The 22,702-nt window shown below is 39.1% G+C and overlaps 1 protein-coding gene across 1 annotated transcript in view; it reads left to right on the top strand.

Moving 5' to 3' along the window:
- LRRK2 (leucine rich repeat kinase 2) overlaps positions 1-22,702 on the top strand; it is a 174,484-nt gene that overhangs the window by 2,974 nt on the left and 148,808 nt on the right. The window contains exons 3-7 of the mRNA XM_075551885.1: positions 2,712-2,821; positions 8,026-8,114; positions 12,753-12,887; positions 16,716-16,850; positions 20,484-20,615. Coding sequence (XP_075408000.1) covers positions 2,712-2,821; positions 8,026-8,114; positions 12,753-12,887; positions 16,716-16,850; positions 20,484-20,615 — 601 coding nt within the window. The remainder of the gene's footprint in view (positions 1-2,711; positions 2,822-8,025; positions 8,115-12,752; positions 12,888-16,715; positions 16,851-20,483; positions 20,616-22,702) is intronic.

The following is a 22,702-nucleotide window of genomic DNA, read 5'->3' as shown; positions in this document are numbered from 1 at the left end:
GCAACATCGATGAAAGTGACTAAAGTTATCTTTAACAGTAAAGTCCTTCCCACTTCGCTTTTATTAAATGCTTGAACTTTCAGAATAATTGTAATACAATGAAACTACCAAGTTAATTGCATTATAATAATGCAGGATGGAAGTTTCTTTTTGAAAAGATAAACTCCTAATTGAATAGATGAATGGACCAATTGTTATCTCTGCTTTGCTGCCAGAGATTCTCTTTAATCGTAGGAGTTCCTTATAGACTGAATGCTCAGTTGCCTGAAACTTCTATTCAAGGCAATTATGGATGCTGCTGCTTCACAAACAACTATCAAAGCGAGTTTTCTCCCCGAGTCAGCCATGCAGGTTGCCATGAGTTTAGCATCCGATGTTATTTTCTTGACCAGGGGAGGGGGTGGCGGGAGTCTCCGTGTATCTATGGAAGCACCAAAAGAGCCAGTTTCTATGACAGCTGAATTGTCAATGCCTGTTCAGCTTATGTGGAGGAGGATGTCCTATTTAAATATAAGGTGAAAATAGCTGTCAGATGTTCACTTTTCAAGCCATTTAGAATTATTTAAAAGGAAGCTATGACAAAGTAAAGCAATTAATGCACAGCAGGGAAAAGACCCAGAAATAATATCATGAAGAGATATCTTGCATAATCATTTTTTATCTTGTTGCCATATCCCTTGCTTACGTCTTGCTTACGGCCAGAAACAAATGGTGTACATGGCACTAGGTGCCACTGTTCCCTATTAAGTGGACATCAGTTCTTTACCATGTCATGCAGCAGACGCCCCTGACGCGTGTGTATCCTTTCTGTCTGGCAGTCTTCCCTGCTTGTAGCTGTGTCCAGGCCATTTCACGTCTCACTCCCCTCCCGGTGGTCAGTTTTGCTGTTGCTGTGAGGGACCACTGACTTGATTCTAACCCGATTGTCCCAGGCGCCCCAGAACAAGACATTGCCCTGACCTGCACCACGCTCACAACTCTTGCTACGGCTCAGCGTGTGTTTGCAGCCACGATATCGATCCACGGTGTCGAAGGTCTTCCCTGTGTCACTGGCTCATACCTGCCACGGGGTCCTTCCACAGGGACGGGTTGCTTCTGGTAACATCTACAAAGCCAAGGAGACGAAGTTCCACCACCCTTCCTTCTAAGGAATATTATGAATATGCTTCTTCTGCGACAGATGTCTTCGCCCTTTTGGTAGCACATGACTTAGTGGACATTCGCGCCGGCGCAGTGGTCCACGGCCTCCTTTCTTCTCTCTTTTCCTTATTGGTTGTCAATTGCTGCATGCGGATGAGGTGTTTTAAAAGGTTCCATTTCCTTATTATGTATGATCAAATTTATCATTTAAATTTATAAGGCTTTTGAACGGTGGCTCAAATGTACCTCATTAGACCTCATTATGTCATTCTCTGAGTAATTCTAGATCACAATAAATCACAGCTTCAGGATTTATATTGTATTGGCACTCATAAGCCTCAAACTTAGACATATCTTAGTTATGGCCCAGATAAGACATATGTATGGTATGATTTTTCTGTTTTCATATTTCCCCCTGTTTCTATCAAATATAGCTCTATGATAGAATGGAATGAAGGAAGGATTCATTAAATTTAGAAGAGAATGTACAATGTAGAGAGGGGGTTACATCTGATCTCCACTTTGGGAACAAAGGCTCATATCCCTTCCTATTAGACCCAGTGGGAGAGATCAACTCATTCAAATTGGCACCAAGTACAAATGGACCAACTAAAAATATGAAAAAGGCAATAGCATTTCCTTTGAGAAAATAAGCAAGACAAGGGAGGATTATAATATATTCTAGAACTCATCAGCCCATATTTGTATCTTCTAGAGAAATGATTCTATTGAGGAAGTGTACCTCCTCTCTCTACTGTAGTTCCAGTAACTATTGGTCAAGTGACCTTGGTGACTCAGTGGTAGAATTTCAGCCTTGCATTGTGGGAAATTCAGGTTTGCTACCCAGCCAATTTACTTCATGAGCAGACACCACCTTTTTGTCAGTGGATCTTGCATGTTGCCGTGATGCTGATGCTAAATGGGCTTTAGCGGAACTCTCACACGCAGATGGACATAGAAGACAATGTACTTCCATCGTATCAACTAGTGAATGTGTACCAGTGCTCCACCTGAGACAGCATGTGTCAGGGTCATGCGATGGCAGTGAACAACAGCTGCCATTCCCTGTCAGTTAGTCCAGCTCTGTTACCTTAGGAACGGCAATTCCTAGTAATACTTTACACGTTTGGCACTGAGGTCTCTAACGCCTCTTACACTCGCATTACAAAAAAGACTTCCGTTTTTCCTTTAATTAAAATTGCACGTATTTAGAAGATCTGTTATGTAGCTATTGTTTAAAACATATTAAATTTAGTATAAGCCACTATAATTAGTCATTTTTCTAAGTCCCTCATTTTGGTCAATTATTATTTTAACTTAGATAGAGTTATATCTATTTAATTCATTATTTGGAAATGTTGTAATACTTTTATATGACCTTTTGGTATGATTTTGTACAAAGATAATTTCTCAGTAGATGGGTCACTTTGTTTCTTACTGTTTTACGTTCCAGCTTTGCTTTAGAAGAGCTATGTAAACAGTATTTGACCACATGTCTTATAAAAATGAAGAGATTCAGGTTTGAATGTATTTCAATAACATGTTTAAAAACGGTTTCCTTTTTCCCTCAGGTGGGTTGGTCACTTTTATGCAAATTAATAGAAATATGCCCAGTTACAATGCAGAATTTAATGGGACCCCAGGATATTGGCCATGATTGGGAAGTCCTCGGTGTTCATCAGTAAGTATGACAGATGTTTAAAAATAACCTGCGTTGAATAAATCTATGACTATTAAAACCTTTCCCTTAACATAGCATACATAAATAAAAACAGTATTGCTATACAATCAGAGACTTTTAGGAAACAAAAACATCAAACAGATGAAGCAGTTGTTCTTAACAAATCCTCCATCTAGGTCTACGTCTTCTGAAGGCAGGGTTCCCATCTCCCTGACTCTTGCCCAAAGACACCTGCAGTCTGTAATTTATACCACTTCCAAATAACTGTCTTGGCCTCCCCCAGAGACTCAAATAGGTTCCTTTCAATGTTCTCTGGGCTTTGGAAATAAAAAGGAATCTGACGTGTCAAGATAAGGACTGCAGGGCCTCCCAGTAGTGGCCTTTCCCCCAGGAATATAGTTCTTAGATTTCTTAGAATGCCTTCATCATAAGTCCCTGTGATTGTGTTGTGGCTTTTGAGAAAATGTCTTACCTACCTCTTTGGGATTTCCCCAAGCTGTCGCTACAATCTTCTGAGTTGCGTTCTCTGCCTTCATTGTATCTGCTCCAGCAGCAGGTCCCCTCAGAAGTGATTGTTTGGCTTGATTTTTTTTTAAGTCACCCTAATGAAACAGCGTCAAGCTTTTCATTGAGAGAATTAGTTTGCAGCCATCCACTGATGGCAGAAACTGCTTAACAACATTGTGTTTGGAATGAAGTCATGCATGTATGAACTTGAACCTTCGTAAAAATACATTTGATTCACCCTCATGTTTACAATGGAAAACCAGTCTGGTGAAACTTTTAAGAATTTAGTTTTTTCTTTTACAAAAAAGAATCTTGATTTTCTCCCTCTATAACCGCACATTTACATTTATGTTTAGAAGTGGATCCTGTGATTGAGTGACCCAAACTACCACTTGGGGTAACAGGACAGGGGGTGCTTTAATCCAGCATTAAAGAGAACCACGGTGTGCTCTCAAGTAATCATGGTAACTACTTATGCCAGTGTTAAAATACTTCCTCTGAATCTTAGGTGAACTTTATGACTAGTCAAGGAGAAAGATTAGTATTAAAGTTTTGTAAAAATGCAATTATATTGCATTTATATTGTAAATATGGGTTAAGGTAGCGATGTTGATGGCTATTTATGAAGTCAAGCCAAGAAGACATTATTTTTCATAGTACACCTTATAAAAAAAAGTACTATTCTACAAAAGCATGGAAACGGAAAAATTCATTTTCTAAGTAATTTAAAACTTTATGGTTTACAACCTTTAAATTGTACATTTATGTACATTCATACATATATATTTAGAGAGTTAAATGACCGCTTTCAAAGAGAAGGAAAAAGTGGAAATTACCTTTTGGCACATCTGCATTCAAATCTTGATAGTTATTTTACCAGCTAGGTTTTTGTGGTTTGCAACATAATAACTTCTAAATGACACCATTTCCTTATCCACAACTGATTAAGAAAAAGCAAATTCTGAACAAAAATATATTTCAGAGCAAATCCTTGTTACAAACAGTTTCTTAATATTTTAAAATGTCATAAAATTTGTGTTTTTTATACGTATACTACCACAGTGAAGGAAACTGTGAATTTATGTTGCTTCCAAATGTATTTGCTCGTGAAGCATATGTACTGTATTCACTAAAACCGCACTGCCATCAAGTCAATTCCGACTCAGAGGGAGTCTGTAACTCCTTACAGGAGGAGCCTCATCTTTCTCCTGAGGAACAGCTGGTTGGTTTTGAACTATCAGCCTTATGGTTGGCAGCCCAATGCGTACCCCATAACGCCAGCAGCGCTACATGCAAATACTATATACAAAGCTGAATTTTAAACTTTATTGTTGATCATTATTACCTGTAACTCCAAAGTTAGACAAGTTATAGCCACGTGTCTGTTTATAAGTAAACATATCTCTGTGTGTATACTTTGACTCCTTTGATATATATCAAGTTTGACATTGTTCAGTTTTCAATTTTTCAGTATATACCAAAGAGTGTATATTGAGAAGAAGTACATTTACAATTAACTTGTGTTCTCATCACCAAAGTCATTCTTGAAATTCTGAATCAGCTTTAAAGAATAAAGCACTGAATAAAAAATGTATCCAAATTACATTTATAATTTGTCATTGTAACTTAAATATGCCTTGCTGAGAAGTCCCAACGTTAACCAAACTGTATTTCTCAGAAGTCCCAAAGCTTAATCAATCTATAACCCAAGGGAATGTAAGATCACCTAGTCATGTGTTAGAACAAACAATGCTACAAATTCAATTGCATACACATTTCTTTCAAATAGAGTCATTAAGTTAGTTACTCATTGATTTATTCATTCATACATACTTTCTTCATCAAATTAGTTATTATGCCTTTATGCTGGAAGAGAGAACAAAACTGTTATAGAGGGACTTTTCTTTGCAAGAAAGTCTCCTGAGTGGCTCACAGCATTTCAATTTGAGTGCTCACTGGCCAGCAGCCCTCATGGGACGGTGGTCAAGTACGGACAGTATGAACCCATCAAGCAGCACTCTAGCACAAAGGCCTGGCCATTCGCTTCCATGGTTACAGTCAAGGAAATCTCAGTTACAGTTCTGCTCTGTAACACATGTAACACTGGCTATTACAAGACCTGAAGAGAAATGGCAAGGGCGGCTCCAGGAGACAAAGTAAAATATTATAATGAATTGCACAAAGACCTCGAGTTAGAAGACCAAACAAGAAATGCGCTCAGCATATCTTAAACAGAAAGAACTAAATTAAAAATTCAAACTTCGAGGGGCAATTTTTACGAGAGTCTGGACAAAAGCGGGACTGAAGAAGAAGGCATCAAAGAAGACGGAAAGAATACAGAGGATCAAAAAAGCGAGTTGACATTAACCATTTCAAGAGGTAGTTCACGAGCAAGGACCAGTGGTATTCCTGAAACAATTAGCTAAAGACAAAGTTCCTGGGATTGATGGAATATCAATAGAAATGTTTCAACAAGCTGATGAAGCACAGGAAACACTCCCTAGTTGATCCCAGGAAATTTGGAAGACAACTATTTGGACTACTGACTGGAAGTGATCCATATTTGTATCCATTCCAAAGAAGTGTGTTCCAATAGAAGGCACAAATTATAGAACAATATCGCTTATATCACATGCAAGTAAATTTTTGTTGAAGATCATGCAACAAAAGTTGCAGCAGTACATTGACAGGTATCTTGCATAGGTTCAGGCTGTATTCAGAATAGGACGTGGAACAAGAGATACAATTGTCGATGTCAGATAGATTTTGGCTGAATGCAAAGAATATCAGAAAGAGGTTTACTTGTGTCTTATTGCATACACGAAGGCATTCAACTGTGTGGATCATAACAGATTATGGATCGCCTTGAGAAGAATGGAAATTCCAGAATACCTGATTGTGCTCATGTGGAACCTGTACAAGGATCAGGACCAGTGGGGCCAAAGAAACAAGGCGGGCAGGGGGGGGGGAGGCGGGAATTGCATGCTTTAAAATCAGGAAATGGATGCATCAGGGTTGTATCCTCTCACCATCTTAATCAATCTGTATGTTTGCATACTTAATTGATTACTTACTTAATTACCCGATTAATTACTTGATTACTTAATCAATTTGTATGCTGAGCAAATAATCAGAGAAGTTGATCAGGATATGAAGAAGAATGCAGCATCAAGAAAGTCTTACAAACAACCTTCAATATGTAGAGGACACAACCTTGCATGCTGACAGTGAGGCGGACTTGACACACTTGCTGAGGAAAATATAGGTCTGATTGCAACCATCAGTATGGATTATAATTCATTGCAAAGCAAACCAAATTCCTTATGACTGGACCATAAGGTAACTTCATGATAAATGAGAAAACATGGAGGTTGTCAAGGACTTTGCCTTGCTTGGATCCGCAGTCAATGTCCATGGAAGCAGCGTCAAAGAACATGTTACACTGTGCACAGCTGCTGCACAAGGCCTCTTTAACGTGTGGGAAAGCTAGCGTGTTACTTTGAGGATTACAGTGTGCCTGACCCAAGACATGATATTTTCAATTGCTTCATATACATATGAAAATTGAACCTTTAATAGAGAAGGCCCAAGAATTTGAGTGAAGTGTTGGTGAAGAAGGTTGAATATACCATGGACTGCCAAAAGGAAAACAACTGTGTCTTGGAAGAAGGCTAACCAGAATGCTCCCTTCAGACAAAGATGGCGAGACTTCGTCTCACGTACTATGGGCGTGTTGTTAGCAGAGAGCAGTCCCTGGACCATGCTTGGTAAAGGAGAAGGCCATCAAAATAGAAGATGGCTTTTGACGAAATAGATGGACACAGTGGCTGTAACCATGGACTCTCATAAGAAACCAATTGTGAAAAGGGCACAGGACCAAACTGTGCTTAGTTCTGTTGTAGATGGGTCTCTGAGTCTCTGTGACTTGATGGCACCTAGTAATGATGAGAACAACCACGAAGGGATCACTTAGTGCATTCCTGTCCACATGGGAGCCAGGCAACAAGGGTCTTGAAACTAAGTGAAGCTCTGGATGCCTTCAGGCTGTTTTCTATCTGTATTTTATTTTAAATCATTTTACTGGGGGCTTGTACAAGTCATCACAATCCATCCATCCATCCATTGTGTCAAGCACATTTGTTCATTTGTTGCCATCATCATTCTCAAAACATTTGCTTTCTATTTGAGCCCTTGGTATCAGCTCCTCATGTTTCCCTTCCTCCCTGTTTCCCCCTCCCTCATGAACCCTTGATAATTTATAAAATATTATTATTTTGTCATGTCTTACACTGTCCAATGTCTCTCTTCACCCACTTTTCTATTGTCCATCCCCCAGGGAGGAGGTTATATGTAGATCTTTATAATCATTTCCCCCTCTCTACCTCACCCTCTCTCCACCCTCTATTTGTATTTTAATACATGAACATGCATAAGATTATTTATGAGTTATAGCACATAAGAGTGAGCTTGGTTGCTTTAATATTTTGAACAAATTGTTAAACTGTTTAATAATTGATCTTGGAAATTAAGGGGAAAATTAACCGAAATGAAAACTTTTATTGAGATTCATAATGTTTCTCTTAATTTTCATAAGCCTGAACTTCACGATCATTACATATAATGATACTAAAAAATATGAGAAAATTTAAATAAGGAAACCTCTGAGTAAGATACTTTATTTCTTTTTTAAATTCTAGACTGATTCTTAAAATGTTAACTGTTCACAATGCCAATGTAAACCTGTCAACAGTTGGACTGAAGGCCTTAGATCATCTCCTTACTTCAGGTAAAAATCCACACATATACTGTAATTTCTAATTTTTGCTCAACTTAAAAAAGTGAAATCATTTAAACTATGTTTGAGTATTCTGTAATATCATGGCATCCAAACCCCAATTCCTTTGTCTTTGGAATTGAATTTCAGTCAATTCTGACTCATAGCGACTCTATCAGACAGAGTAGAACTACCCCAGAGGATTTCCAAGGCTGTAAATCTTTTTTTAAAAAGAAAACTTTCATTGTAAGTTGGGTGATCTATTATGTAGAAAAGCAGTTTTCTATTATACAATTTATACTCCCAAAGCAGATTGCCACATCTTTCTCCCATGGACCATCTGGTCAGCTTGAACTAGACCACTGGGGCTCCTGATCATACCATAATAGAATCTAAAAGTTAATGATTTTGACATTTCATTTGTAACTTTTCTCCTTATATTGTATCTGTATACTTTTTGTCTCAGCAATGCTATACAATATCCTGGCATTAGACATCTCTCCCAAACCTGTATTCTAGCTCCATCTGCTTTCCTCAAATCTGCTCGCACATCCCACATTCTCACTAGCTTGCTGATCCTGCACGTCCTATCACTATTATAGATTGTATGATACATACTTCTATATAAGGTGTTCTACATTTCCTAGGACATGATATAATAGTATTTCATACTTTGAAAGCATGTATCATCTCTTCTTGAGTTCTTCCTAGTTGTGAGTCACAGTGGAATGGTTACCATGGTTCCGTGGAGATAAAACCTAATCTGCAAAAGGAAAGCAGGCTTGGTGTGCAGCAGGCTGAGTACTGGGCTGCTCTCGCCAGTCGGTCACTTAATCCACCATTCGCTTTGCAGGAGAGAGATGCGATGCTCTGCTCTCGTGAAGAAAGCCGTAGGAGCAGTTCTACTCCCTTGTTTAGGGGCACTATGAGTTAGAATTGACCTGATGGTAGTGAATTTTCTTTTCTTTTTTGGAAGAGGGCATCTGTGAATCAGAATTGCTTCCATGACGGTGCGTGGTTGTTTTGGAATCTTAGAAACCCCCCTTCAGATAGGTTTTATCACCTCTGTCGCCTCCTTGAGAGACACTGGTGCACAGCGAAGTTGCCTCGGCCAGTAAGTGGTGGGACCAGCTCCTGATTCCCAATGCCAGTGTTTTTCTTTGAAGCTACCTCTACCTGGAAGATAATGGGCCTGAAAACAAAGAATCTAGGTATGGTGCAATAATTGTGATTATTGCTCTAGGACAGACACTTGCTATCATGTGTTCTGAGAACAAAATCTTCTCACAGGAAGGCTAATCTTGAAGGATCAAAAGGGGTTTCCCCCCAAAATGGAGAAGAGCATGGTAGGTTGAGACAATGGCATGTATACACTTGAAGAGACCTGGAAAGATAGCATAGCAGAGGCCGGGCATATGGGTGGGAGGGTTTTCAATGCTCCCATTCGTTCTGAAAAAGACTCTAAGAGAAAAGGGAAGGCTTAAAGAAGGTGTGTTAGTCCAGGTTGACTAGAGAAACAAATTCAGGGCCACTCATATATGTGTAAGAGGAAGCTTTATATCAAGAAGTAATTATATATCAAGTAAACCTCCCAGCCCAGTCCTCCAACTCAAGTCTGCTACTAGTCCCTAGTAGTCACATGCAATGATGCAGAATGCAGGAATAACATAGGCTGGTGGATGCAAAGTCTTGTGAATCCAAAGGCAGTGGTTCTGGAAGCTCTTGGAGTGACTAGACAGCAGGAAGGTGAAGAGTGAGGGAGAGGGAGAGGGGGAGAATCTTCTTATGAGAAGGCCATGCCCATAAGGAGGCACCATCAGGCTGTGACCTGATTAACAGGTTGAATGCCCTACCCCTACATTTTTTACATATCTTCAAGTTGACATGCAATTATGTAACTACCATAGAGGGCTAAGAGCACAATATGAAGGGAATTTCATTACTGCCTCTTATTAAAATACTTAATGGTCTGTAGTAATTAGTCTCAACCAGGATTTATTTTAACTTATTCTTGAGGGCTTTTATTTCTCTCTCACTTCTGGTGCATTCCTCATTCAGTAATGAATGGGAATATGTGGGTTTTGTGAATTTGGAATGTATTGAATTCTGGAATCTATTGAAGTCAGCAGACAAGAAATTTGGCATATGTTTTGAAAAGATGATTTAATTTCTCCAATATATCATTCAGAATTTTGAGCCAATATGGAAGTGTTTAATGCATTTTAAAGTTCATCTCAGGTAATCATTGGTGGTTTACTTATGGATGATTTTTATTTTCTGGCTTATTCATTGACTTAATTGGAATCCTGGTGGTGTAGTGGTTAAGCAGTACGCTGAGATGCACAAGGTCAACTGCTCGAAACTACTCTATGGAAGACAGAACTTTCCACTTCTGTAAAGTGTTACAGTTTCAGAAACACACAGGAAAGTTCTGCCCTGTCCTATAAGTCTCTACCAGCTGTCATCAACTCAATGGTAGTGAGCTTTGAGGTTTTAATAGTTAGTGAACTATACTATTTTTCTGCATACTAGAGAATTATAAAACATATGAAATAACATTCATACAATATAAAATTGCATAGTCACTGTTCAATGTAACTTTTGGTAATGATGTAAATGTTGTTTATCTGTGCTGTACAATACTGATAGCTGTTGAACATTTGAAAAGTGACTAATGGAGTGAGGAACTGAATTTTCATTTTAAGTAATTCACATTTAAATTTCAATAGTTTCATGTGACTTGAGACCAATGAATTGGATGCACAGGTAGTTATTTTAATTAAAGAAATGCTTGTACTTTTATGAAAAAAATCTACTGTAATATGAATGTGAAGAAAGTCATTGGAAGATAGAGGACAGAGCAGCTAAATTTGCCTATAGATTTGTGTATAGACATGAATTTCCTAAAGTATAATTTTGCCCTTTGTTATTTATTTAACTCTTTGGCTTATTTAACTTTCTGCTTCTCTGTTGTCTTATCTCTAAAATGACGAGGATTAAATACATCACCGTGAAGTGCTTCAATGTCTGGCACATGTTATGTGCTATAAAGAGGTTTGCTAGTACTACCACTCTATTTTAGTAGTATATTTTTAGTGCTAGAATAGGTGAAATTTATACTAGTTCTTGAATTATTATATCTTTGGTGGATAGCATGGTGGGTTATGTATAGAGATTACTAACTCATCTGTCCCAGAAAGATGAGATTCTCTGCCCCATAATAACTTAAAGTCTTGGAAAAAGGGGCAGTTCTACTCAGTAGTACAGGGTCACAGTAAGTTGGAATCAACTTGATGGCAGAGAGCTTTGGGGTTCTGGTATACAAAAGGCAAGGACATTCAAGGTAGAGGAGAGAGCTAGTGGAAATGCAAAGAGATATCCCAAGAATGTGTTTAGCGATGAGCTATCAGTTTACTTTGATTGGAGTTAAAGCAATCATGAAGAATATGAGGTTGATAAAATATGTGTAGGCACTTTACGAAGGGGATTGTTTGTCAGACTTACTAACATGAGAAAAGCTAAGACAGTTTAAGGATTAGAGTTGCAGGGTCCCATTTGTGTTTTAGAAATACAGTGCAGGGAATGAACTACTTAGGCGGACATTTGGTCTAAGTGTGGCAGTAAGCAGTTGTGTTAGCATTCCAGGTATGAATGAAGAGGATCTGAATCCTATGGGAATACAGGGACCTGAAAAGGAAATGTTTGAACCATTTAGATGATCGACTTAAAGGACTTCTTTGTGAATTTATTTGTTTGTTTGACAGAAGGTAATGTGAGGAAGGATGGGAGATGACCCAGTAGTTCCTCTACTGGATAACTGTTACGATGTTGATGATGCCTTCATTGACTAAATGAGTCTTGATGTCATAGTGGGTTACAAGTTCTGCTGCTAACCACCAGGTCAGCAATTCAAACTCACCGGAAGCATTGAAAGAAAGATGAGGTTTTCTATTCGTCAAGAGTTACCGTCTTTGAAACCCACAGGAGCAGGTCTACCTTGTCCTATGTGGTCACTATAAGTTGGAACTGACATGATGGCAGGGAATTTTTGAGTTATATAATCGACTAAAGGAACCCTGGTATCATAGTGGAATATGTGCTGGGCTGTTACCTGCAAGGTCAGCAATTCAAACCCACCAGCAGCATTGAAAGGGAAAGATGAGGATCTTTCCATAAAGGTTTACAGTCTCAGAAACCCACAGGGACAGTTCTACTGGGCTCTTATAGGGTTGCTCTGAGTCAGAATCACCTCAATGGTGATGTGTGTGTTTACTTGCTTTTGTTTGGGTTGACCATTGACGAAGAACAAGAGTAGGACATGTTTAGGGTGCCCATGGAATGGACATTCAGATGGTATTGCTTAAGAGGCAGAGCAAAGTATGTTTCTGGAATATAGGGCAAGAGAATGAGGGTTTCTGGAATTTAGGGCAAGAGAATGAGGGCAGTGGGGTTGATTGGGAATCATAGTAATATGAATTGGGAATTTAGCTCATTTAGAAAGAGTGCTAGCTTGATAAGCTTAACATTTCGGGGTGATTAAGTGGCTTATGATAAAGAAAATCACTAAACCATTCATACTCTGCATGTAAAAAATCAACAAATTAAATGTTAAAAGTTGTTTACTTGTGGGTTATGTTCTCTTCAAAATAGGTAAAATAACTTTGCTGATATTGGATGAAGAGAATGATATTTTCTTGCTGATTTTTGATGCCATGCGCACATTTCCAGCCAACGATGAAGTCCAAAAACTTGGATGCAAAGCTTTACATGTGCTCTTCGAGAGAGGTATTTAAAAATGTGAAATTCTTTATTTTGCATGCAAATACAAGAATAAAGAACCTATATCAGGAAAAGCGAAATACAATTATAATAAGGAAAAGTTACTTAATGGGGTAAAATTAGAAATATTATGTGTTTTTGTAGGGAGACTTTCATTCATGACTTATAAATCATGCAGTTGTACTAGATTTTCTTCTATTGTTTGACAAGGCAGAAGTTCATTTTGCAAATTAGATATGTGGGAGGTAAGAAAGAAAAAAGAAAACTGTGAGGCATAGCATAGGTTAAATTTGGTTTTGTGGTGTTGAGTCATCATCAGGGATTTTAGAAATTGCTGAAGGCTTTGTAATTGTCAGTTGGTTGGAAGCTGTTTCCCTTGAGGCTTAGTGAGGTGAAAGAAGCAACTTGCCCAGGGGTACACAGCCAGTTAAAGTGCAGTCAGTCACCACTGTGAACATTTCTGCGTCATTATATGAGCTAATTGTGCTTACATAAGAATGACTTTTCAGTGAGGCGGTGAGTCAATCAGGGTGCAGTAGAGCACCATGGACCACACAATATACCTCTGATCCCTGAGGCCTCCTCAACCCCCCCACTAACCTGACCCCAGTGCTGCTTCCCACGCTGGACTGGACGGGAGCATGTATATAGTTATAAGCAAGAGATAAAGCTCACGACACACAGAACCCAGGAACAGGAATGAAAATAGTGATACCAAAAGGGTAGGGGGAAAGGATGGAGAGGTGAGGAGGAAGGGGGTACTGATGGCAATGAATGGCACATAACCACAACCCCCTATCCAGGGGGAAGAACAACAGAAACCAGAGGGGAAGGGAGACAGCAGTTGGTGTGAGATATGAAAATAATAACAATTTATACTCTATCAAAGGGCCGTGAGGGTGGGGAAGAGGGAGGGGGGAAAAAGAGAGGCTGATCTCAAGGGATCAATAGAACGTACACGTCTAGAAAAGAATGGTGGAATATCTGTATGAATATGTCAGATATAATTGACGTATGGATTGTAACAAGAGTTGTAAGAGCCCCTAATAAAATGATCTAAAAAACATGAATGACTTTCTAATGGGAGCCATGTGTCTGCAATAGTTACTGCTTTAGTTCATAGCAGAGTCAGCAAGGGGATGTTGTTTTTGTTATTGCATTTGAATCACCCGAGCTTCATGATGACCTCGTGCTCAACAGGGAAATCTCTACCATCCTTGTGGTGTTTGGCATGTTAAGTAACGGGATAGATCACCCGATGATGTTTCAATCTCTGTCTTATTCAAGAAAGATGTCCAAAAGTTTATGTTCCTGTGAGTGGGTGCCCTCAAATCAATTTCCATTCATAGAAATGTGACGGAGGAAACACTGCCTAATAAATTCTAATCCTTATATGTTATGATCATGCCATAATCTTCATGGGAACAGATCATGAGGCCCTTTTCCTGTCAAGCTAGTGGTGGAGTTCACAACCTTCAACAGCACAGAGAGAAGTCTAGGGAGGAAAAGATGAATGAGGACATGAGGGGAGGGGAACTAATAGGAAGCGAGGTTAAATTTGCTTCCTAAAGTCTATGCATTTGCAAAGGGGCGCACCAGGAATTTGAGCATCCTACCAGACAAAGAGAGAAACAATCATCGGTTAGCGTTCCATGAGATAAAAGTAAGCCTGTGAAGGCAACTGGTCTCATGGGCGACTTCAGAAAGTACTTCCATGTGTTTCTCTGGATGAGAGGAGAAAATGAACCTATCTTACAAGGAATACAAAGCGTGCTTCAGTTAAAGAGTCAGAACATTGTGGACCTGGTCCCCAGCTCTCAGGCACAATGCAAAAGAGTTTCCCACGAGAAAGGAACGGATGGCTGTGTGTCTTTCGGGCTATCTTCTCGAAATGTTACTTCTTACAATAACACCTTTGATAAGTTCAAAATAGCATCCGACTCTCCATGTTCTGGCAGGACACACAGTACTGATCGTCTGGTGGCGGTGTAGGGCACATTCATGTTTGCAGGTGAAAGGCTGACAGCACTTTCTCACCGGCATTGTGGGCACACTCTACACCAGCGGTTCTCCACCTTCCTCATGCTGCGACCCTTTCATACCTCATGTGGAGGTGACCCCCCAACCATAACATTGTTTTCATTGCTACTTCATCACTGTCATTTAGCTACTGTTATGAATCGGGCGACCCATGAAAGGGTCATTCTACCCCCAAAGGGTTCACGACCCACAGGTTGAGAACCGCTGGAGTAGGACTTGTGGAGATGGCCCACAAGAATGTAAAAAGACGAGCTTTATTAAAGAAAACCCTATGCAGTGCTTGGAATTTTATGATAATAGAGAGCAGAAACCATTCTGAGTTCCCCTTGAGAAGCAATGTACCGAATTTTCAGTAGCAACTGTGAAAGTTATTTTTTTTAATTTGAAAGTGTGCTTGTGAAAATTGTACCATAAAAGAAAATTTCATGAGATCCCTCATGTATTTATTTATGTTAAGCATTTTATTGGGCGCTCTTGCAGGTATCATAACTCTCTATAGTTTATCACTTCAAGCAGTGTTGCACAGTTGTGACCCCAAGCAGTTTAAAAACATTCTCTTTCACCTTGTACTCCTTGATACCAGCTCCCCTTAACCCCCTCCCGCCCCACCACAGTTTGCACTATATTCTGTGGAAAAATTATCATGACATTTCAGAAAATAACAAAGTGCACTGCATTTTCCACCATTTTTGTTAATGCTCTTCTCAGACAAGATAAGCCAGATTTAAAACCTTGCTCTTGAAGTTTCCAATCATTAAAATTACTCCAAATAGAATTCATTGCTTTGAGAAAAGGCTTTAACTAGGAGAATTACCACATTTTTCTATATTTAAAGGAAATCACAAATGACAGAATACTTAGTCTGATTTCTTGTCATTTGCTGAAGTTCATGTCTTTTGAATGGATGCTTTCTAGTTAGCAACGTTGTTTACTAATCAATTCCTCCCTTTTAACTATTATAGCCACCACATGTTGGTACTCTTGGCTAGACATTGGACTGCTAGTCTCAAGATGAGCAGTTCAAACCCTCCAGCCACTCTGCTGGAGGAAGAAGGTGCTCTCTGTGCTCATACACATTACAGTCTTGGGAACTTGCTACAGGGTTTCTATGAGTTGGAATTAGCTTGATGGAAGTGGGTTTGGTTTCTGGCTATTTTATTCTTATGAATAATTACAGTCTGTTTACTCATAGTCTGTAACATTTTTATTGACTGTTCAATTTTCTCTAGAATCTCCCAAATCAAGTTGTAAATACTTTTGATGTTCTCTCTTTTCAATTTAATATATCTATCTCATATCATTTCATAATTCAGTCATGCCAAGGAGAATTGCACAATTGCTACCACCATCAGTTTTGACACATTATTTTTCTTTATTTATTTTTAATTTAAAAATCTTTAAACATTATTTTTCTATATGGGCTCCTTGACATCATCTTGGTGACTAACATTTTTGCATTTTAAAGTATTTGGGTGACTGATTTGGGTCAAAAGGAGCCTTGTAGTGCAATGGTTAAGCGTCTGGCTACTCACCACAATTTTGGAAGTTCACAGCCCTGGTCGCTCTGAGCAAGAACGACCTGGTGATGTACTAGAGCCATGCAGTCTTGCAGGGCAGTTTACTCTCTCCTGTGGGTAGCTGTGAGTATGAAATAACTCGACATGTAAAAATCAAACTTCTATTTATGTGTATTGAAATTTCTGTGTCTCACAATTATCATGAACACTATATTTGTGAATAATCAAAGTTCATAAATTTTAAAAAGTTAATCAATATTTGTTATTCTATTTTTAGTTTCAGAGGAGCAACTAACTGAATTTATTGAGAACAAAGATTATATGATATTGCTGAATGCTTTGAAAAATTTTAAAGACGAAGAAGAAATTGTATTTAATGTCCTTCACTGCTTGCATTCTCTAGCAGTTCCTTGTAAGTAGCTCACATATTCAGGGGGGCTTCGGAATGCTTGGGGAATAACGGCATTAAGAGATCATGGAGTTTTCCCCACAATTTTGTGAAGCCCTCTCATATGGTCTCTTTTGAACAAGTAAACTAGAATATATTTATTTTAAACCTGTTCTTCAATATCTTTTTTTCTCCCAATAATTAGAACCAAGTTTTATTTGCTCAGTTTCAGCATTTTAAATGTTCTTCGATGACATCCTTAGCTTGAGACTCTTTGCCATCGTCCTTAACGACCGCACAACCGCAGTCAACCACTTTTCGGAGTTTTCCTTCTCTGTCAGTTTTGCGGAGGTCGGCCCTACTCCCTTCGTTTCTGGTTGTTATCAAGCGGAATTAGGTTGATCTGGTGTTTAGCACATAAGGCCTCCACTAACTTGACATCTATAGGCTCGTCACAGTTGGAGGCAAGCACACAAAGACAGGCTTCGCACCTGGCTGAGGTTTTGGCAGCGCCCTGAATTCCACGTGCTAGGCCATCATGGACAGGGCGGTCTTCAGCACCTCTGGTAAAGCAGTGTTAATTATCACCATCACACGTCCAATAGCAGGCCCTCCTTGGCCACGTATAGGCCTTGAAAGGCCACATGTCAGATTTCTAGTGATATTCACATAGCATTTTAATGGCCCCTTGAGATCTAGCTACTTTCCCACCAATGCCTGTGATAGCAGCAACTCAGTGGGACTGCCTTGTTTTCTGGGTACAGCGAGGTTTTCCTTTGGCAGGCTGTAGTCTCACCACCTTCTTTCCATAGCTCTCTGTTAGGGTAAGTGACTTAAGTTTTCCTTTCTGATAGATTTATGGTATATGCAGACTCTGACATTCACAGGTTTGATTATACTAAAAAAGTTCAATTTGCCACCCATCCACTCTACACTGCCAAAGGGTCACTTCTGACTCTTAATAACGGTGTGGGACAGAGTGGAAGTGCTCCTTTGGGGTTCTCAGACTGATACTCTTTACAGGAGCTGTTAGTCTCATCTTTCTCCCTGAGAGCAGCTCAGAGGTTTGAAGTGTCAACCTTGAAGTTGACAACTCAACACTTACCACACTGTGCCACCGTGGTTTCTTATGTATGCTCTGAGTCATTGTTAATGTAATCAAACAATGCTTCAGATCCTGCTTCTTTTTATGGAATATATTAACATTTGGTATTACATGCAGTACCTATTTGAAGCTTGTATATAATATACATATGAATCATCTAATAATTGTTTTCTACTTAGAATCCATAGGTAGTGTACTGGAATGTGCTTGACTAATAGCTAAATGATGGATGGATCAAACTTTCCTAGAAGTTCCTTGGGAGATAGGTCTGGCAATCTGCCTTCACAATCTTGAAAAACTTATGAAGCAGTTCTACTCAGACAGGGTACCATGATTCAGAATCTGCTCAATGGCACTTAACAAAAGCACTAGCATGTTAATCCTCACATCTGTGAAATTGTTGTAAGGCTTAAGGAATAAATCATTTGAAGTACAGTCCCTAGAATGTAATATGGGATCTTTGACTCTTAATAGTGTATTAGTTTCCTAAGGCTGCTATAAAAAAGCTATTGTGAATCTGATGTCTGAAGATAACAACATTTTATTTTCTCACGCCCCTGTAAGCTAGAGGACCTTAGGACCATGTTGTCTCTGAAGCCGGTGAGGTAGAATCTTTTCTTGCCTCTTCTAGCCATCGGTAGTTGCCAATAATCCTTGGTCTTCTTTCACTTGCACCAGCGTCCCTCCAATCTCTGGCCCCATCTTCACAGGTGATCTCCTTCTAGCATCTATGTCTGCCCCTTGCTTCTAATGTGCACACTGATGAGGTCCCATCTGGCCCCACCCTAGTCCAGCATGACCTCATCTTGACTTCATTCTATCTTCAAACACCCTGATCCCGAATTACCATCACCTTCCCAGCAAACACTGCTGACCACTGAAAGATCGTGATTTCACGGGGATGCTATTCGATCCACAACACTCTTGTGACATAAGATGTTGTTAGTACATATATGGTATATAATATATATGTTATATGGGATATTCATCGATATAACGTCAATATAAGGTTTCTGGGAATCTGAAACATGAGATTTCAGTAAAACAATGCAAAAATCCACAACCATTGTCAAAAAATGTCCTTACTTTGTAATGTTAAGAAAATGCAACATTTTCATATCCACAGGAAATTAAACACTTGAAGTAGGTGGAAGAGAACCACAATAGAGCATGGATATTCTTTCAAACTTGTCTGAGTCATCCAGTGCGCAGCCTGAATATAGTCTTCATTTTCCTTGCCTTTGGCTATAGGCCTTCCTTTATTTTCGGTTGGCTGTTATTCGGAATTCATTGTTTCCCACCCACATCTGACATCACTGCGATTGACATGTGCTGATTCAGAATGGAAAGGTCAAAGAAAGGAACAGCTAAAAACAAGAAGTCAAGAGCTTTAACCATTGATTATGATGGGGAAAAAACACAAAAACTGCGTTTGCGTCTTAAAGCAAACCCTGTCTGCTGCTCTGAATAGAAAGAGCTAGTGCAAAGCGGTTGCCCATCGGGCTGCTAACTGCACGGTCAGCAGTCGCTCCCCTGCATTGCTCAGGAGAAGAAGGACAGCTCCTTGTACTTTTGTAAAGAACTGAAGGCTTGGAAACCTCTCTGCCCGGTAGGCTCCTATGAGTTGGCGTGGATTTGATGGCAGTGAGCTTATTTATTTATTTTTTTTTGCATTCTGAATAAAAGTAGGTGATTGTTTTGAATGACCATTTCTTTTCATTATTACAATCCTGAAATTGTAGTTAATGCATCCTAATGTAACTTAGAGATTACAAATGAGTATATTTTAGGTAAATCAATGGCTAGGTTTGGCCACCAAACCTTTGAAGAAGAAACCACAAAAGGTTTTATAGATTTAAAAAATAATATTGAATGCTTTATTCAGAATTTTAAATTCGTTTTCTCCATATGGGTTCATGGACTCATTCTCTGTTCACATATTTTAGTCTTATGACTTTTCTATTTCTCCTCGCTTCCTCATCCCTTTTTGCTCCCTGTCAGTCCCAGATCCTTCAGGGAATTTGATTCTGCTGCCTCCTACTCTGACGTCTTGTCTATTGCCTTTCTGGATAGGAAATAAACCATAGCAGATTTTAGCTTTCCTAATATGTGACATGGATTTGATTTTTCTTTTGCCAGCTTACGGGGAAAGAGCACTATAAAGCTACTATCCAATGGACAGCACCTTAGTAGGATACAGGCCCACATATTTGAAAAGTGTAGTTCAGGCAGTCTATCATTAGACTCACACTCCGGATTTTACCTGAAATTTTCTTAAAATTTTAAGCCCACGGAAATAATAATGGTTATGTAGGAAATGATGTGACAGGGAATCTAATGTTAAGACAAGTCCTAAGTCCCATTCCATACATAAGAAACAACATAGACTTTTTATGGGGGGTAGCAATTTGACAAAACGTGATATTTAAAAATGAGAAAACAGCGATTATGTTGCCATGTGTTGACAATCTGTAGAAGATGTGGTTATATAGAGGTTAAATAGAGAGAATTAATTATTACCCTGTTGATAATTATGCTTTTCTTCAATTTAGGCAGTAATGTTGAAGTCCTCATGAGTGGTAATATCAGGTGTTATAATATTGTGGTCGATGCTATGAAGGCATTTCCTAGTAATGAACAAATTCAAGAAGTCAGTTGCTGCTTGCTCCATAGGCTTACATTAGGTGAGTTATGATCCTTGCTTAATGTGTTACCATCGTCTATATGATGCAAACAGACATAGCTTTTGTATGTTAGTTGTTAACAGATAAGTAGTATATTAACATATAATCCATGGGAAGGTGTTATAATACTAAACTTGTTTTTCATATTTTAATATGGGATTTAAAAGAGAATGACAAAACAAAAATGTCATGAATGAAAGAAGACTCAACTTTATATTAAGAAGAGATAATTACATGTATTTTATTTTCAGAACCATATGTCAAAACTAACATGTAGTATTTAATCATAAAACAGTAAGCATAATTTATGTAGAAAACATGCAGCCAAGGTAACAATAACCCAATCCCTATTAAGTGTCATTACATGCATTATCAGTAATGTTGCAGCTAACTTGGGTTCCTTTACCTACTCTTTCCATTCAGAGGCTAAGCCTCTCCTGAATTTTGTGTTTATAAATCTTTAGCTTTCTAAATGTAGTTTTAGAAATTGTTTTTTCATTTAATAAAACATTAAATTATATTGAATGCTCTTTTCAGAAAATTCATTTTGTTGTGTGTCCATTCATTTGTACTAAATATTGCAAGAATCAAATATATTTATATGTAGTTCTAAGTATGAGGAAATGGCATGTGGGTCACACTTGAGTCCTCTGGCTAAATGGGGAAGGAGAATCCAATTCTACACAAGCCCATAGCTGATTGCTACAAGGTGACAGTCAGACATGCTCCCATCTTACAACTTCCTTTAACCTTTTCTGATACCACCTGCCCCTCCGATGGGACTGCTCATCTGTTGAAATGGCTGCAGAGAACTCAGAGACAGTGTCCCGGATTATGAGGGCTAGCAGTTCATGTCAAGTCAGGGTCAGACAACACTAAGGGGACAGTCTTTTTTTGTCCATAGCAAGGCGCTTCTTAACCACATCCACAGCCACGTCTCTTTGTTCTTCAGCCTCTCAGCTATGCAGTTCCTTAGCCTCTGCCATATTATGTTGGGCAGGAAGGCCACTACTCTGTCTCCTGGTCTCCACTCAGCTCCTCTGCACTGTCTCAGGGTCTTGGAGTGGTGGCCTCTGGTGGATCTGCTGCCTCTGCCACTTGAGGCAGGGAGCTCTCATGCACTTGGTTGACGGCTCTTCTTTCTTGATGGTAATGGAATCTGCTGCTCCGGCTGCTGAGAAGACCTTCCTCTCTATCCAGTCTGAATGCAGACCTGACCAATCCCTGCGCTTTCTATACTTTCTTCTCGTATGTCTATCAAGTCACTTGATGGGAGTTATAAAATCCCTGACTGGAAGAGCCATGTCAAGGAATTTCACTTCATTGCAATGAAATAGTCTATTGTGTGGACACAGAACAATATGGAGACTCTTGAACTCACTCGTGAATGTAAAGCAGCTAAGCCAAGAGGAAGAAGCGACAGGGCTACACATCAAATCAGAAAATGTCAATGGGCAGCTCAGAATACAAAGTCCAGTATGATAACAGAATGTGTAATGACATAGGTAGAAAACAAAAAAGGAAAAACCCACTCGACACAGATCAACTTGAGAGAAATGAGGAAAAAATTCAAGTCAAAATATTGAAAGATTCTATGGGCAAATATTGAACCATCCTGTAAGCATCAAAAGATGACAGAAGGAATAAACAAGTGTCACTGTACCTAATAGAACTGGTCCACATTCAGTAGTTTCATGAGGTAGCATATGGTCAAGACCCCGTGGTGCAGAAAGAAGTGCAAGCTTCACGTAAGGCATTGTTGAAAAATGCTCAATGCCGTCAGGTTGACTCTAGCTCATAGTGGCCCTGCAGAACTGCAGAGGACTGTCCCTAGGGGTTGCCGGGACTGTACGTCTTCACTGGAGTAGAAACCTGCATCTTTCTCCCTCCAAGTGTTTGGTAGTTTTGAACTACTGACCTTGATGTTAGCAGTTCAATATATAATTTGTTATGCCGCCAAATCTTCAGGAATTGATGAAATATCAATAGAAATGTTTCAAAAGCAGACTACTAGAACGATGCTTACATAGCCTTTATTGACTAAACAAAGGAATTCAAGACTGCGTGGATCACAGAAAACAAAACAA

Source organism: Tenrec ecaudatus, chromosome 6 (genome assembly GCF_050624435.1).
Source record: "Tenrec ecaudatus isolate mTenEca1 chromosome 6, mTenEca1.hap1, whole genome shotgun sequence".
In the NCBI taxonomy this organism is placed as follows: domain Eukaryota; kingdom Metazoa; phylum Chordata; class Mammalia; order Afrosoricida; family Tenrecidae; genus Tenrec; species Tenrec ecaudatus.
Note: the sequence above shows the minus strand (reverse complement) of the source record. Positions and strands in the feature narration are given on the sequence as shown.